Below are 18,906 nucleotides of genomic sequence, written 5' to 3' on the forward strand. Positions count from 1 at the left end.
AGTTTGTGCATGAACTGAAATAAAAGATCACAAAGTGCTGATCAGGAGGAACCAAAAACAGACTGTTTGGAGGCCTGTGCAAACAAGTCCAAACACATAAACAAGGTGTTGCTTTGAGTCATCAAATCATTTTTCCCATAAACATGAATGCAGCCTTTTTGCTGTAGAGCAGAAACGTTTTTTACAGCCCGTCTTTCCAATAAATACACTTACTAACTGATTTATGATACAATTATAAAATCAAATTTTATAAATGATAAAAGAAAGTAGCATCCTTACACTTTCATGCACTAGGCACATCCTAGTTTAGAGCTAGAGTGTGCTAAAAATCAGTCGTAACATACTGAGACAAACAAAGTTTTTATTATCATGTAATTAAAAAAGGAATTACTTACTGTCTTTGTTTGTCCTGCGATTATTTTAACCTGCTAAAGAGAGAAACAAGGTTTGTTAGTAGTTGGCAGATGATAGTGCAGTCTAAAGCTAAAACAAGTGCTCCAGGCTTCTGCCAGAAACTGTAATAAAAACCAGACCAGTACTTCGCATAGAATCATAAAACATGACTGTTCTCGGCAGGTGCTAAACAAATCCACAGAACAAAACCTCTAATTTGGACAGTCTAACACAGTATTTTAAAGGTTTAAGACTTAACTGTGCTGAACGTGGGGCTGAACCCTGGCCTCCTGTCTGTCTGGCCGTTCAGGGGTCGCTGGGTTAGTACTGCAGGTTAGTATTCTAATAAGGGTTTAGTCTGAGCCTGGAGAGCAGACCAGGAAGTAGTTTCACCACTTGGTCTCTGCAGGCGGTCCTCTTGTAAAGAGGAGGGGCTCCATAAAGCATGGCTAATGAGATGGCATGTTAATGAAGCTTGCTGCAGTACAGACGAGAGCACCTGGAGAATAAGTGGAGTCGTACAGAGGGTGTGCACGTGGTCACACAGCACACACACAGAAACACATACAGAAAAAGCCGCAAGAACACGTGAATTTATAGACTTAGCAAGTAGCTCATGATATCATTCAGAGTGACACGTATGTGTGCAAAAGAAAAAGACTCAATTATCTCCAAACAACTGAAGAGACTATACAAGGGATCATATAGCACAGGATATTAAGCTATCTTATCTAAAAAATAAGTGCAAAGCCCTGCTGGGATTTAAGTCACATATAAGAATGATAAAGTTGTAACTCCTGCAACTTAACTAACTGTAGCTTTCCTAAAGTTCAGAGAAATGTCTATTTTTAATCTTGTTTTGTGAGATAGCAACCTGTGCAAACAGAACATTATCTTTCAGAGCCTTTGGGGCACCATATTCTAACACTCTGAAAAGGGCCATCTGCTAAATTAGTTATTTTACTTGCTGGTGATGCTGTTGGCTGTATTTGAGACTTTTGCTAGATCTAATAGTCCTCCACAACTGTCTTGTTACAGTTCATTATTCATGATCAATTATGGTTTTTTGGGGGGGCATTTCTGCCTTATTTTTTAGACAGTAACAGCTGAAGAGAGACAGGAAAGGCAGGAGAGAGAAAGGGGAGGGCATGCAGCAATGGGCTCAGCCGGAATCAAACCCAGGTTGCTGAAGTAAGGACTCAGCCTTGATACTTGATACATGGTACACGCTCCACCAGGTGAGCTACCAGGGTTAACTATTTAAATAAAAAGAAGTTCATTCGTGTCCTAAAGAGCCGAGAGACATGATCAACTCAGCTGATGTGTGGACAGACTTATTAAGTGAAAAAAAAGAGATTTAAAGTTGATTTTGGTTATGAAAAACTCACCAGTTTTTCTGCCTTTCATGTGAAAATCTTCAGAATAACCCTCTAAAAGAAAACGTGGGATCAATGGTGGATTTTTTATTGATTGGTTATTTAATGTATTTATTATGTTATTTTGCTGTTTGGTATTGGTTTTGCATTAAAAGGTAAACCCTTAAGGCACAAATTACTAGCTTCTCACTGTAGATGTGTTAATTAAGCAATACTGAAATCCATCTCAAGCGACCCATGTTAGTCACAGTGCAAATATTAAGCATTATAATGATCAGGTTAGTGTGAAGTTTTGTCAGTAAGATGAAAGAGGATAATGATTTTGTGGAAAAGATAATGTGAGATGTTGAGGAGATTAATTTACCTCTGTCCTTCCCATTCAGCAATCTCTCCTCCTCCTCCCGAACATCATCTGAAAAGAGGGTAAAAAGTCAACATATGAACACGTTTTGGACAAAAAAAATAATTTCTATAAATTAATTTCTATATTGGCTTTTAAAGAGAAAACAGACAGATACAACAAACCTAATGTTTTGCCTTAATTTGTGAAATATAGATCATCTGGAAGCTAAACAGATGTCAAAAGAGCATCTGTAGGATACTATGGATGTTTACCAGAGTGGAGCTCTTTGACCAGTGAGGACACGGTGTTGGTGATGGAGTCGGCTGCTACCAGAAGGTCATTCCTCAGGTTCCTTCTTGGGCCTGAGGAGAAGAGAAGTGACAAAAATAAAGTAATGATCGTGTAGTGTTGCACATCAGAGAGCAAAGATTAAATTTACACAAATCGAACACTCATAGTGACTAATAACCCTCAAATGTTATTGTCATTTTATGAGTGACACGTTATTAGCTGTCAATTACAACAAAATCATAAAACACCCCAATGTCCTGATGATATTATGTGAATTTAAGTAATGATGACAATATAACTCATCACTTTTAAAATCAGCTCACCTCCTTTCCCTTTTCTTACACGTGACACATTTATTCATGAGTATATTTAAAGCAGAGCGAGATTCATTAAACACACAATGTACATCTTGGAGAAACAAACACTTAATTACCATCTTTCAAGCCCTCTGAGGCAAATTTGTGATTTGAGACTTTGATCTGTATGAATGAAATCTGACTTGATCTGACTAAATGTTTCACACCAATCTCCTTATATTCTTGTTAAACATAACATTTTACGGTGACACAGCATTTCCTTCACAAGTGGGCTACTTCTTGAATTATTTATTCCTGTCAAGTGGTTTGTATTACAGGATGAAGGTTTTACAGTGCACCATGAACTGCTAATAAGGTGAGAATGATCTGAAACACTGACTGGAAACTGCTGAACGACTGTGTCTTTAGCTGAGCAGAGATGCAATAAAAAATGTGGGAAACAGCTGGAATTACAACACAACAACATTTTTTCAGATGAGCATTAAAATACGGATATATTTTTTTATAAGGGTTAGAGTCAGACTTTTTATCTGGAAACCTGAGTTTTACAACTTGATTTAATTTCACTTAAAGAAAAGCACTTTTTCCAACTCACGTGTTTTATGATAAACATTCAGGTTTAAAAAATACCGTAATTCCCCTTTAACGGGGAAATAGTTTGGTGGAGCAACATGAAAACCTTGTTGACTAAATCCTTCAAGAAAACATCTCTCTTGTGCATCTCAAGAAAGTCAGTATAGATTAATTACTCAGTACCTTTATCTCAGAGCTATAACTAAACCAAACCCATCAGATCTATATGTTACTTGTTTTATGTTCTACTTTAAGTTCCACTCTTACCTTGGGCGAATGCTTCTTGTACGTCGCCACCCACTCCCGCAAGTGAATCTTGAGGAGGGTACATGTAAGCCTGAGGAGACACAGCACCTACAGAGCGGACGGTTGACGGGCTCGGTCGAGAAGGAGAGGCGTGAGAAGAGCCAGCTGCCTGCGCCTGAGAGATGGATTTATAAGAGCTGTTACATCATTGTCATTATTTAAGACTTACTTAAACATCGAACTTGTGATTTTTGTTGCAGCTGACATCATCTCCACTATGTAGTAAAAGTTCTAGTTAATGCTGGGAAAAGCCGAGCCATTATTTAGGTCCCAATCGGAAAAATGAGGCAGTTGCTTGTAAAGCTGACTAATTTTCACATTTAAAGCTTCTGAATGATATTAGGGCTGAGTCTCACATTTACACCACTGTGAGTCGAACATAAGGGGGTAAACTTACTGCCTGTCGCTGTTCCTCATCCTACATGGGCGGTCGGAAACACAAGAGGAGAAAAAAGATTGAAAAGAAGAGGTCAGATACAGTCAGAGCTAGAAAAGGTGCAATTATTAAGGAGGAAGAAGCAGAGGGAAAAGTGAGGCTTGTTACTGCGAGGACAGACACAAGGAGGTGTGAAGAAAAAGGTAAACTTTGCCCTCTTGTGTGACCACACTGTAAACAACAGGCAGTCTGTGTGTGTGTGTGTGAGTGTGTCACCTTGAGCAGCTTCATCAGTCCCTCCAGCTGTACCATCAGCTCCCTCCTGCTCTCTTGCAGAGATGACATCCTCTGCTCCAGCTCATCTTTCCTTTGTCTGCAGCGCGCGCGCACACACACACACACACACACACACACACACCCTCCATTACTGTCATATAACAGAGTGTCAGGAGGCAGCAATAAAAGAACTCAAGGACTCACAGAAGGCAGGAGACACATTTAAACTACAAGAATTTGAGGCTACAAGGGTACAGGAATATAGACAGGCAACAGAACAGCAAGCTGGAAAATGTCACACTTTTTCATTCATCTCCAGAGTTGATTTAGTACACATTTATTTTGACTTCGCCATGCAACTGGGGTGGACTGATCCATTGCTTTGGATCAATAAATCAACTCATGATCTACAATCCAATAAAATCAATGAAACATGAAAACATCAATCCACAACATCATCTTTGAGATATGCCTTTGGCACTGTGTCACCTTTGCTGTCTAAGCACAAAGTGCTAGCACCAGGCAGGTAACGGCAAGCAGCCAAGAAAAGATGATGAGGATATTTACTCCCCTGTTGGAAATAAATCAGCAGTGTTGATATATTTGGGATTCTGGAGAAAAGACGGGTCGGCAGACAAACAGGACATCTCACTCCACAGTCTGCTTACTTGTTGCTCTCACTATGACAATATTAACTGCTCTGTTTCATCAATGTTAGGCTGAAAAAGAAGTGCATGCAGGCTGATATTCAACCGTGATGTTCTGGTGGCAGATGCAGTGACTTAAAGGAGACATATTGTGCTCATATTCAGGTTCATAATTTTATTTTGGGTTACTACTAGAATAACTTTACATGCTTAGTGCTCAAAAAACACATAACACAAGTTTTCTCATACTGTCCAGTGCTGCAGCAGAGTTTTCACCCTCTGTCTGAAACGCTCTGTTTTAGCTCCTGTCTCCTCCCGAATACCCAGTCTGCTCTGAATGGTCAGATCACGCACGCCTGAGACATCACCGCTCACATGTTTTCAGTTTCCAGTTAGTGGAAACTTCAAATGTCAATGTGGGTATAAATTATGCAAATATGTGACATGGTGATGTAGTGTGATGTGAAGAAGTCTCAGAATTAAAGGTGGGACTACTGACGAGGTGTTTCAGGAGCAGCGTATTCTGTGGGAGAAAGCAGCTTCCATTGTCCTGGTTTTGGGCTTTTTTTTAACTTTTAAGATCTTTTATATGCACAAGGACCTATATAAGACACTGAAGGAAAGGAAAACAATGAAAAAGCAAAATATGTCTCCTTTAAACCATCACTAAGTAAGAAAAAGTCTAAATAATACATGTAATTTGTAAAGCTATGAGTGGAGAAAAAGTCTGCAGATGTAAAGTTGAGGGATCTTCGCTTTATTGATGTGATGTGTCTTGTTTTTGTTTTAAATCCTGTGGACATGTTTGTGTTTGTATTTTCCAGGGTGAGACAATAATGTTATTCTATTCTTTTCTGGCCAAAAGCCGAAAAGGGGCGGCAGCTTCTTTTGTAAGTGATTGCGTTAAATGGGCAGATGATACATTGTATTGAATCAAAATTGCGTTGTGGCAAACTTTTTGATATCAGCATATATTGTATCGCTGTCAAAAGAATTGGTATAATACTGTATTGTGATGAGAGTGGTAATTTGTACCCCTACCTCATAACAATCTCAATCAGCCAAAACAATAATTGGGAAATTGGTTTTCCTGTGCAGGTTGTAAATGTTAAGTTACTTTGAGCGAATGCTAACACACTCCAGTATGTCTGATGAGGTTTATGAATGGATAAAAAATAATCTAGAAACTTCCAAAACTCCTGTTTCTCTCTTACACTTAGGCAGAAGGTCCCCTGGCTAGCACAATAAAAGACTGATGGTACTCAGATCATCATCCTAAAAAACTCCCAGGACATCACTGCTCCAAAACAGCAGATGTCAAGTGAGAGCATAGCCAGAGAAAATGTAAATTGTATAGTGTGATTATATGGAAACATGGATGGTTGGAGATCAGAGGCAAAGGAACACAAGGTCAGAAATCCTTGACATTTTCCTGGGTGACTCTTTTGCTTCAGTGTTGGGAGAGGAGACGCAGAGCTCGCTGACGTGGAACATGAGAGCGTCATAAGCATCTGAGACTGACCACAAAACTATGAAACCAAACTTTTAAAAATCTTAAAAGCACAATCAAGCCTGGTTTATACTGATGGCAGAAGCAGCAGGGATGTTCATCATGGAGACCACCAAGGCATTCAAACTGGATCAGAACTGAAGTCAAATGATAAATCCTTACTACTTACAAGATTTCAGAGCCAGCATATGTAACTAACAGAGTAACAAACATATAGAGGTGTTTACAATCTTTGTTCCCAAACAGTATGTGGTCTGGATGGGACATTAAAGCAGCTCTTCTTTCCTGCTTGGCTCCCCATCACACGGTAGGATAAATGAGTAAATAAACAAGTAAAACGAGTCTGAGTCAGACAGTAACTCCAGATTTAAGTCATTATGATTCGAAAGTAAAGCTCCAACAGTGGGGCCATTTTATCTGTATAATTGAACATATTTACTAGAGGTTCTCTTAAATAATGCTGTCTCATCCTGAATCTGTGCTGAAAAAACTCCTTAAAGATGATCAAAAAAGGGATTAAGACTGAGAAACCACTGGCAAGAACTGTCCTGCACATGTACACAAACACTGTTGAGAGAACAAACTTCATAATACTACTGTGGTATGGAAGCAAATAATTATAAAGGAATGACTGCAATTAGCTGCAAGAGGTAAAATCATTGGACAACTCCAGATAGCAATTTTATGGGTAATGGTTGTAAATTACGCATGGGATGAGTAGTTATAGTATCAGCTGTTAAGATGAGAAGATGGAGGGGAGAGTTGGTCATTTCAGGGTAGTTACCTTCAAACAGTGTATTTACAAGGAATTATGTAATGTGTGGCAGTAAGGTTGTGTTAGTTTTTACTACACGTGCAAGTAATTTAGTCAGATAGTAGAAAATTCATTCATCACAGTATAGTTGAATAGTCCAGTCAACACCATTTACAAATAACTAAACAGTGCATATTGTGAGTTGCAACACTTAAAGCCACCAAGTGCAGAATTTGAAAACTTTTGAATCTGGCACCCCCTAGTTGCCCCATTGAAAAAGACCTTGACGGCACTGCATACTGCTAAGTTTAAAGGAGGAATAGCATGAGAGGAAATTTTATCTTACTGCTATCGTTCATCAAAAATGCATCTACAAAACAAGACAACGGCCGTTTTCAGCATTCGCTGACAGCAGATCAGTGTGAAGAATTGAAAGAGGAGCAGTTTTATACACTCTATTGGAATAATGGAACAAGAAGAAGCAGACACAGTGAGCTGTTTAATGAAGGCATTAGACTTTGGGCGATATTAGATATTATCGAATTATATTTGGGCAGGATAGTATCGTGATATAAAATTTTGGAAATCGCTCAAGCTTAGAAGGCATTTGACAGACTGCATATCTACAACTTCTAAGTGAAGTAATCAGCTACTTTTCCCTCATTAACGTTATCACATTCCCTATTAGCATTGGTTTTAAATCTGAAATACTGCCAAATAGGCACTTTTGGTTTTTGCTTTGACCAGAAATCCTCCTCCATAGTCTTGTTGATTAACTCTTGTTTCGTGATAACTGAAATCTGCATGTTGCTGTACGGAGAAGACACTTTCAGTTTGTAATTAGCGGCCTATTACTATAATTATTGGTTAACAACAACAACAAAACAACAGGCAAGTAATGTTATCGCCGTATGTCCGAACGCCACCGTTTACCGCAGCAGGTTTAAAGATGTTATGATGTTATGATCACACAGTAGAGTTAAAGCTGCTCTGTCGCACTGTAAACCACCAGTATTCTGCAACTCTCTCCCTCTCAGATTATTTATATCAAGTCTCCCTCCTCTTCCTTTTGAGTTTTCGTGTTTACCAAAAAAGCATAAACATGTTGGAATTTTATATTGGCTTTTCACTTAATCCACCATCTGTCACCACCATCTGCCATAAAGCACTCTCCCTCTGTGCTGCAAAGCAACACGGCAGATTTCCCGCCAAATCTGACACTGTGGCACACAATGCAGGAAATGCGGGGTAAGGGCCTGACAACCTTTGATTGTTTTTGAAAAGTGGTTTTTGGCATAATTTCAGTAGGTATGACACACAAGGTTCAAAACAAAGAACACAATCGTTGTTGTATGCGTCCGTGCAGCAGGAGACCACATTGCCGAGCTCCTGGTATTTTCTGGTCTATGGTGGAGTGTTTGTTTACCTGAGCAGGCGAAGCTCGGCCAGCAGGGTTGGGTTGGTGCTGCCCTTCTCCGGGCTGGACTGGCACGCTGCGTCATGCTCTGCACGGAGACGTTTGATCTCTGCCAAGATCTCTCTGGGAAATGAAAAACATACTCGTCAGCTGAGGCTGGGGGAGCGTTACATGACTGAACAGACTGCGAAAAGACAACAACAGATGCATGCTTCTGCAGACTTCTGAAAGTACATGTTGGATTTAGAAAACACAAACTCAAACATTTGATATATCCAAATATACACACAGGGCACTTTTACTGTGAAGGAATGTACCTTTCTTTTAGCCAAAAGAACTAACATGCTGACAGTGTTTAATACCACAAAAAAGGCGAAAGTTAATGTTTTGCACGTGACAAACATTACATTCATTGTAAGTGCACATCGTTATTTTTTGCCTTCATTATCAAACAATATAATTTTTTAAACAATGACACGCTGCATAATTTCCAGTGTTCTATAAACATGAGGGAAAACTGGGCATGGACACCAGTACAACAACCAGTGCAGGGACAATTGAAATCCTACTGCAGTAGCACCTCAGTCTGCACATCTATATACACTCCCAAACACAACTACAAAGTTACAGACTTAAAAAGAGCAGCAGTCCAACTAAAAGGGGATGAATTAAAATGGAAATGTCATCCATTATTCACACATTTCTACCTGTTTTTGCACTCCAGCTGAGCGATGAGCTCCCTCTTCTGTTTGTTCACATCAAAGTTGATGCTCCGGTTTGGTATCACCTGAAAAACACACACATTTACTGGAGCTCGTTGGATTTGCACAGACTATGAGTTGATAAATTATCACCTAAAATTTTGAAGATTTTAGTTTAGAGCTTTAAGATCAGAGATAGTCCGCCTACAACTGTGCGTCAGAGCTCTGTGTATATGTATGTATTTATGTATTTGCAATTTGTGAGAAAACAAGGTGTTATTGACTCACTCCTGTGCCGTCAGTCTCCGCTAGTCTGGAGGTGTAGCGGGCGATCAGTTTGTGCTCCTCATCTTGCCTGCTGGGACTGTTAACACTACTGTAACACACAGAGGAGAGACATTACAGTAGCAACTGACTGAAAGCACCATTAACTCATGGTCATTTATATGTTCTTAAGTTGTCAAAGATACATTTACAGTATGAATATGTCAGAATGTGAGAAATGGGAGCTTATATGCTGTTGCCACTATGTGGTCAGCATTAGAGGAACATGCCAACCCTGTGTAACCCACTGCAACTCTGGATTGCTTTCAGGCGAAAAAGGATGTTATTGGATGGTAATGTGAAACTGTCTATTTAATGACTAAATGAAGCTAAAAGGATGCTGGACACATCAATGACGTCGAAAGACTAGTTGGGATGTTTCACTGAAACACATGACTGGCTACTGAGTGCATATATTGCCCCAGAGGCTGATTGTGGACAGTGGTTTTTAAATCATTGGCACACACTAGACAGCACAACATGAGTTCAGTTTGTCATGTCTAAACATTATTTACATACTGACTGTTTTTGCTTGATCTTTGCTCTTCACTATGAAGATCAAATGTGGATACAGTCTGACTAAGATTAGGCCCAACTGTACTGCTGCATGTTGTTCTTCTCCTTTCACCCTCCTTGATAACCAGCGTTGACAGCGTTAGCTGTTACTGTTTTCAACTTGAGTCAGTTTTTGTGTGTGTCATCATGGCAAAATGTGGTCCTAATGTGGACACTAACACAGAAGCAGTTTGAGTACTTCGCCAAGTGTTAATATGTCTGTCTGTCTGTCTGTCTGTTTGTGGACAGGATTTGTCAACACAATTACATCACAAGCCTGCAAGATACAGTCACAAAACTTTATAGGTGAGTAGTCTAGATCGAAATTAAGGTCGAGTTTGAAGAGGAGTGTGGTCTGACTCATACGTACTGAGTTCTAATGTAATAATGTAGTAATGATTTCTAAGTAGCGATGGTCAGAGCATTAAACATGTTGACATGTGTCATGGCTGGTGTGATGCAATCGCAAGACGGTCTCTTGTTCCCTTTTGTAACCCCCCTGCTGTGTCACCTCTCTCACCTTGGACTGCTCTGGAGCCGATTCACATACGCAGCGATCAGAGCGTGTTCTTCGTTCATACGCTGAGCGGCTGACAAACTGGATGAGACAAAAACAGACAGGACAGGACATAAACATAAATATTCAGATTAAATTAATATATATATATATATATATATATATATATATATATACACACATATATATATATATATATATATATATATAAAATAAAATAAAATAAAATGCTATCACATGTTTTCATAATGCTTTTTGTTTGTCTTAGCAAATGGTATTACTGTTATTTTGCTCTTTACTCTGCATACAGCAAAAACGATCATGTTTCTGTGATTTGGCAATATAATGTAATCTCATCATATCAGACTTTATCAGAAAAGGAACAATAAAATCCTGGACTTATTTCTATCGTTGTCATTGGTGTTTTCTAGCCAAAGATCTCATCTTCAAATGTATTGTTTTGTGTCCAAAACCCAACGACATTCAACTCACGATCACATAAAACAAAGAAATGCAGCAAATACAAACAATTCAAAAGCTCAAACTGTTTAGAAAATTTAATTAGGAAAATGACTTATCTGACTATTAAAATAGTTGCCAGTTCACTCAAATTCTACTTTCCTTGACTTATCTTGTTACTAATTCCTGCATAACACACCCAATTTTCATTTTCTTCAAATCTAATCAGTGAAATGACAATGGCAATTGGTGAAATAGAGAAATAGAGAAATAGTAAATTACAACGAAAAAGGGAATCAAGGAAGCTAATAAAACACCTTTTATGTTGACTCAAGCAACTCATTACCAATGTAACCCATTATTTCTTAGCTCCAGAAAACTGCAAACGTCTAATATGACAACAAACACGAAACTGGTATTTTTCTTCTTTTTATGTGAGTCTGTACCTCTTGGAGGACTCGGGCGCTGAGGACAGCAACATGGCCTCACTGGTGTTCCTAATAGGACGAGAGGGGCTGCACACACAAACAAAGAATGTATGTATTAAAAGTGTAAAACCAGAGAAAGAATATCAACATTACAACAATAAACCACGAAGCCCTGCCTATCAGAAAACACACATTCTTTCACTCACACTCACACTCACATACTAACACGCTCTCACATGCTTTTGAGTGCAATCATGCAACAGTGAATTGTACTTGTCTGAGCAAACACAGACAGGGCAAAGATCAGCAGAGGGAGCGAAAGACAGAAGGAGAGAGCAAGAGTGAGAATGCAGACTGAAGGGAAATGAAACACAGAAAATAAACCTGACCCGGCATCATTATAATCATACTCACGTCTGTGCTAAGTGCAGTCTCTGTGTGCTGGCCTAAATATGTGCCCAGTGTTTGGAGGTCTGTATTGACCCAGTCTGCCGTAGTTGGGAAAATCAAACAATGTTGATCCACCAGAAGGGGTGGAGCAACCGAAGTAGTTGGCGATAGAGGTGGGACTTTCGAGGTCTCGTGTTATCTGAACTTTGTGTGAACATGTAACTCTACCAGTGATAACGCACCAAATGTTATTTTAGAGTTTGCTCCTCAGTAGTAAATGTTTCACTTTCTGTAAAGAAAAGTGGCCATTTTCTGTGTTGAGTGTTGTGAACATTCACATGTAGTGTTGCCTGGCTGAACATTAACTAGTGTCTTATGCAGCTTTAACGTTGTATGTACTTTCTTTAATATTCTGTGTTACTGTGCACAGTCTGTCAGAGGAATAGTATCGTGCCAGTATGATCCAGAAAATGTTTTTCTTGCTGACGAAAATTGTAATTACATACCAACAAAATAAGTTCCAAAGATGTATGATTTTAAGCATATTGTTAAGCCCTACGTCTGTAACCTTCAATGTGGAAATACCAAACCAAATACTGACATTGCTTCTCCTCATATTGTTGAGATATCAGTGCTATTTACATTCAATGCAAGACTATGAAACTTTTGCTCAACAGCAACCAATGTGGCCATGAGTGGTAATAACAGCACAATGAATTTCGTTAAAATCCTTGAAGATTGTCGTGACTCAGCCCCTTTGGTGACTTCATCTTTGGGCGAAATGGGACAATTTACATCATACTTTAACAGCCACCAGGGGGCGATAGAGAAGTTTTGGTTTTACTTTTGGGGAGCTGTCATGTCATCCATCTTTATATACAGTCAATGAGCGGGACCAGACTCATAATCTCAGTCACATATGTTACATAGCATATAGCTATAGGTATCATACATTAGCTGATGTTCGGCTCGGCTTGGATTGAACAATGTTACATTGGCTTTCTTTACCTAGACCAATCATAAGCAACTCCTGTGTTAAAACATAAGAGTGTGTGAGTGTCCTGAGGTCTTACACTATGTTGGCGAGGTTGAGGGTCCTCTCAGGTTCCTCTGGGTAAATTGGATGAGGGGGCTCTCTGGACGACACACAGCCCAGAGTCCTGCTCAGGGCTCGACCAAGTTTCGTTGCTGACGACTTCTACACACACACACACACACACACAGACAAACATGAACTTTGTGACATTTGTGACACAAGAATTTTCAGCAGCAATGTTAACAGCAGCAACATCAGCAGCAATATTACTCCACTAGACTCGGTTTATCACTCAGATTCATTACTGGTGACTGTAATTCGACGTGAAGGCTATTGGTTTCTGTTTCTTTTCAAAGCTTTGAAGGGCAACATGCCACCATATATCAGCTCTTTATTAAACTGGTCACAGAGTCACTATTCAACACGCTCTAGATATTTGTATAATGCTCAAAGTTCCCCCGGGTAAACAGTAAATTTGGGAAAACTGCTTTCAATTTCAGTGCTCCATACACTTGGAACATTTTACAATGTACATTTAAACTTGATACAGTTATACCTATGGGTCAGTTTAAGACTTTGTTTTACAAACATCAGCATTTGAATGTAACTGTTTTTAACTATGTGCTGTCATGTATGGTTGTCTGTTTTTTATCTTTTAAGTTCGTTGTTTCTGTTTGTTATCACATTTTTGCACCTATTCTGTTTTTTATTTGTGCTCTCGACATCATTGAAAATGAGGGCTTGCCCTCAATGATTTTTCAAGATTTAAGTAAAGGTTGAATGAATGACTGACTGAACTGCATATAAGAATGGGACTGAACTTCATGGATAAAGTTTGGTGGTATCAGGTGATGTTGGTAAGTTTAGCATGATCCTGAGTCTTGTCAACAAGCTCTACTTGTGTGCCAAAGCACAACATTTTTGACTGACAATTGATTTGACTGAGTCTGATCTAGATAGAGTATGTTTTACCTGTTCTCTTCACTCTTTGAAGATATGTGGATTGATAAATTGCTACAAAAATACATAAAATATTTCTAATATTTGAACTTGGAAGTACACTTTATTACCTGTTTCATAAGTACATGCATTGTGTATGTGCATATGTACAGGAATATGTATGTAATTTTACTTTTCTTTTTTTTTTTTCTTTCAACCCCAGGAGGAAAAGCATTTGTGCTGGTAAATAAATAAACAAACAGTTGGCTGAGTGATTAGAGTGAAGGATGACAGAGATGAAAAATATTCATATCCATCTTAAAACTTAATCCCTCTTGTAAACTTCATCTTATGTGGATAAATTCCTAATATCTTTATCAAGTGAAAACTATTTCAATCCGAGAGATTTAAGATCAGACAATTATCATCAAGTTCTGGCTCCAGTCTCTGATTTTATTTGATAACACAAGTGCATGCAGCACATGTGATCAAACTGGAGCCGCAGATGTAACTGAGTTTCCTTGGTGTAACAGTAAGAATGCTATAAAACACTGAAGTGAAGCAGATAAACTGAAAATAAATAAAGTCTTAAACTGAACCCTGTTGAATTAATATGTAAAGCCTGCTGAGGATTATTAGGATGAGTTGCCTGAGATGAGAGGATTCCACTGGACAGGCAGGAGCTGCACTTTTGAGGAGATTTTTCTCTGAAACTGAAACATTAATAAGACAAATTATGCCAAGCCTGGATGATGAATAATTCAACAACTATGTTTCCATCTATTAATACATAATTTCTTCATTGAAAACATTTTCCCCTCAGGCTAGTGCAACTTTTTGGGATTATTTTATCATTTTAAAGGATTTTCTTTTTTAAATAAATACATCATAATTAGCAAAGAGTTAACAATATTTGAAAGGGAATACATCTGTATTTGGCTACTGAATCCCGGTCCAGATTTATTGAGGGATACTTGCAAGTTTTGGATACAGTGTAATAATCTGTGTGTGTTTATAATGTGTGTTGTTATGATAGAACCTGTTTTAAAACAATTTTAATTTTGATCAGTTTAAACTAAACCTGATTCTTCCACGAACCCTACTACCTAAGTCTTAACCCTCACGCTGCACTGTCAAGGTCTAAATTTCATAAAAGTCCTCACAAAGATGGAGGTCCAAGAGCACGCACACACACACATGCACACACACACACACACACACACACACTCATGCACGCACACGTGGAGTGCCCCCTGGTGTAATGAATGAAGGCTCACACAGTGACTCACCCAGGACGAGTGCTCCTTCATCTGATGCTTGTTGCTATGAGAGCCGCTGGCGTTGCCACGCCAGAAGCAGTTCTGGCAGAGCTGGTAACCCCGGCAACGGAGGCAGCGATAGCGGAAGCCCGTCATACCGTTGCCACGACAGTAGGAGCATGAGACGGGATGATAGACTGACAGAGAGACATAGAGACATAATATCTGTCAACATAGGTTGATCGAGAGAAAACAGGAAAAGGTCAGGAAATCCAAGATGGAGACGTAACTGGAGCCAGACTGAAATTCGACTTTTCAGGCCCACATTGATATCAATATTTGAAAATAATTTGATTATAAATAACACGATTTGACAATACATTACATTTTTAACGAAAAAAACGAAAAAATATGTCTGAAGCAGGTTATGTTACACTGAAAGATACCTTTTGAACATTAAATTATACAGGGAGTTAAAATGACCTTCACAAAAATTGGTAAAACAATAAAAACAATATTTGATTTTGGAAACTGAAGGCTGAATGTAAAATTTCAGGACACAAAAACAGATATTGTTGCAATTTACTGCAGTCCAAGTGAATTTCAGCCAATAAAATTGGCAAGCTGATATGTTTACGTGTAAGTCTGTGGTGTGTAGGTGTGTGTACCATTCTCCACGTTGGCCATGCGGTGCATGAGAGGCAGCCAGACAAGACACTGAGGAGGATCAGCTACGATATCCAGGAACATGTTGAGCATCACCCTCTTCTACAGAAACAACAACAACAAAAGACAAAATTCTTCATGAAACCAGAATCACATTCAGTTTTTATAATCCTGGGCAGAGGAACTGCATGTTGAGGAAACGTTGTAGATAGTATAATACTTATTAAAGAAAATCTGATGGATGAGGTGTGTGAGCATACGTGTTGTGGGAAGCATGAGCGTGCTAAAGTGTGTGTGTAGCCAAAGGACGGTCCTTCATGTAGAGCGGTGGGCAGCTTGAGAGCCTCTCTCAGAAAACCATCAAATTTGGACTGTACCAACACGCCGCCGGAGTCAGATACCTGAGAAAACACATCTACAAACACATACACACGTGCAAACATAATTACGAAAGGAATGACTTTATCCAACCATAACCTCATGCACACTACCCTAGCCCTGACGGTAACCAAATTCTTAACCTAAATTTTAATGGTTTATTGAATCAATTTTATCTTTTTTCTTTGGTTTAATGGGTTGGAAAACTATGTTCAAAGGACAGAATCTCTCTGAATCAAGTTGTTAAATAATCTAGGAGGGTCCCTGCGTCAGGGTCCCTTTAAAACAGACAGTTAACCCTAACCCTGGGGGGAGGTTTATAGTCCCAAAGGTGTAGAACAAAGCGGTATAAAAATAGCTTTGTTCCAGCAGCTATCACTCAGATGAATACGTTTTGCAACATTTGCACAGATGCTTTAACAGCAATGTTATTTTTTTGGTTCATTTTTTTAACAGAATTTCCTTATATATCCTAGTGGCTATGTATTTTAGAGTTTTTTTATTTTAGATAATCTCATAAATCCTGATTAGTGTAGCCGTGAGTACTTTTGTTATGTTTTATTATGTTTGTCAATTGTCTAATCAAACTACATAAAGAAAACTCTCTTTGTTTTCATGACTGAATAAACTGAATAAACAAACTGACCTTAAAGGACAACACAATTTCATACGGTTTCACGGACCCTGCCACCTTTCTAGCTTCAAACAGTGTTCAGGGACCTTATTTTCCTCTGAGAACAGCTTGTCTATTCAGTTACAGAAAACAAATATTTCTGAGTTTGTATTATTACCTCATTAATATTGTAAATATTAAAATTCTGAGTTTGAATTTCTTCTCCAAAAACTACATAGTGCCCCTTTAATGAAATAGTGGGTAAATTAACATGAGCAAACAGCAGCATTGACCTGCAATTTCCACAAGGTGGCACATATGTGACATGTATTCATACATGAAGAAATTCACACTGAAAGTTTGAGTTATGAGACATAAATACAGTACAAATGTGGGTAACATTTATTGCAATATGTCAGAGTGTGATGTTGTGTAGTAAAACGAATGAATGAAAAAATATAAATTTGCAGTGAACACCTCAGCCGGCAACACACACCAACGATTTAACATTCTAACAAACAAATGCAAAATCAATCTAACATATGTGTATTTAGATTTTAATAGTTAATTAATGTTAATTCAAGCGCATTGTAATGTCAATACTGCACTAACGTATAAAACAGTACAAAAAAACAACATGCAAAAACAAAAAACTCCTGTTCCTTTTATGCTATCATTATCAGTATTTCTATCTCTTTGTTTACACCCAAGGCCTACATGTGAAATCAGTTCAAGCTAACTTTCTGGGGGATGTTTAAAGTATTTCTGGGAAATGTAAAATCACTGATCTGAAACAGATTCCATGTCAGTTGTGATGGTATCAACTTGTACTCACAACGGAGTTTATCAATCAGTTTCCCTCCACACAACATGGACAGCATCGCCTTTACAGAGAGCACTGTCAGACGGCTGTCTGGCTCACTGAAACAAACACAAACAGAAACACATATGACAAACATTTAAACAACAGGATGTCAAAGTGGGAAGCTGGACATCAAAAAACACAATTTCCCTTTTTAAGGATCGACAGATTACTTTGTACTTACCTGTCGATGGCGGCCAGTAAGAACTCGACTAACAGAACGGTGCTCTCTCGTGGGTTGATGGTGTGTGTGGTGGGCAGGCGCTTGCTGAGCTGGTTGAACAGGGAGGACACTAAGTTCTCCAGTCTGATCACAGAGATGCCGGCGTGTAGCTCTACGGCATTCAGACCAGCGTCCCGCACCGCCTCAATCACATTGTATATGTCAATCAGATGCACTGGAATGAGAAAGTCAGTAAATTCTTGACATATATTAAAAAAAAACTGTTGCTGTGAATTCATTCCACCTAGTGCAGGGGTCTGCAGCCTGTGGCTCTGGAGCCACACACATCTCTTTTGCCCCTCTGCAGTGGCTCAGTGTGGTTTTGACATTTTACATGGAAATTAATAATATATATATATATTTTTACCATCATCACTGTTTTAGGCCTACAGTGATCCTTAGATTCTCCGACAGTAAAAATGCACAGCCTACACACAGAATTGTACCTGTTCTATCAAGTTGTGATTAATTGAATGATCCTGAGTTAATATCATTGGTCTGCATATATAGTTCTGTATTGCTCCTCTATCCTTTATTGTAGGCTAGTTCTTATATTTCATAAATGCACCAAAACATGGCATAATTGAAATGGAAATGCCAAGTTCAAGTACCTTATCCTGTAGGCATAAGTAGCCCACAGAGTTGCCACATCATGTAAAAATATAAATGAATGCTCATTTAGGCCTTAATAATCTTGTTAGGCTACTTTAGACTTTCCAACCTGTGTTACCTTCATTATAAGACACAAATATGCTTTGCGGCTCCAGACAGATTTTTTTGGCGAGGGACGGGGGCAAAAATGGCTCTTTTGATAGTAAAGGTTGCTGACCCCTGACCTAGTGTCAACAGAAAATAACTTAATAACAAAACGGACAAGGGTGACATCTTAATCTTATTTCTCCATAAGATATTTCTCCCAAAGATAAATTCGTATATCACAAAACAATCTCTGTATTGGCATTCTGAAGTGTTAAAAC

At 38.7% G+C, this 18,906-nt stretch overlaps 1 protein-coding gene across 5 annotated transcripts in view; it reads right to left on the bottom strand.

Moving 5' to 3' along the window:
* Positions 1-18,906, bottom strand: part of dtnba (dystrobrevin, beta a) — a 36,201-nt gene that overhangs the window by 3,449 nt on the left and 13,846 nt on the right. For 2 of the 5 annotated variants that reach the window (XM_073492967.1, XM_073492968.1), the window contains 17 exons: positions 17,891-18,104; positions 17,680-17,765; positions 16,114-16,268; positions 15,856-15,955; positions 15,218-15,384; positions 13,027-13,151; positions 11,582-11,650; positions 10,680-10,757; positions 9,569-9,656; positions 9,287-9,366; positions 8,589-8,702; positions 4,252-4,348; positions 3,561-3,714; positions 2,385-2,474; positions 2,134-2,181; positions 1,782-1,823; positions 396-428 (listed from right to left, as the gene is read on the bottom strand). In XM_073492967.1, coding sequence (XP_073349068.1) covers positions 421-428; positions 1,782-1,823; positions 2,134-2,181; positions 2,385-2,474; positions 3,561-3,714; positions 4,252-4,348; positions 8,589-8,702; positions 9,287-9,366; positions 9,569-9,656; positions 10,680-10,757; positions 11,582-11,650; positions 13,027-13,151; positions 15,218-15,384; positions 15,856-15,955; positions 16,114-16,268; positions 17,680-17,765; positions 17,891-18,104 — 1,715 coding nt within the window. In that variant the 3' untranslated portion in view covers positions 396-420. The remainder of the gene's footprint in view (positions 1-395; positions 429-1,781; positions 1,824-2,133; positions 2,182-2,384; positions 2,475-3,560; positions 3,715-4,251; positions 4,349-8,588; positions 8,703-9,286; positions 9,367-9,568; positions 9,657-10,679; positions 10,758-11,581; positions 11,651-13,026; positions 13,152-15,217; positions 15,385-15,855; positions 15,956-16,113; positions 16,269-17,679; positions 17,766-17,890; positions 18,105-18,906) is intronic. The other 3 variants (XM_073492969.1, XM_073492970.1, XM_073492971.1) reach the window with 3 other exon arrangements.

This window comes from Pagrus major, chromosome 22, assembly GCF_040436345.1.
Source record: "Pagrus major chromosome 22, Pma_NU_1.0".
Lineage (NCBI taxonomy): Eukaryota > Metazoa > Chordata > Actinopteri > Spariformes > Sparidae > Pagrus > Pagrus major.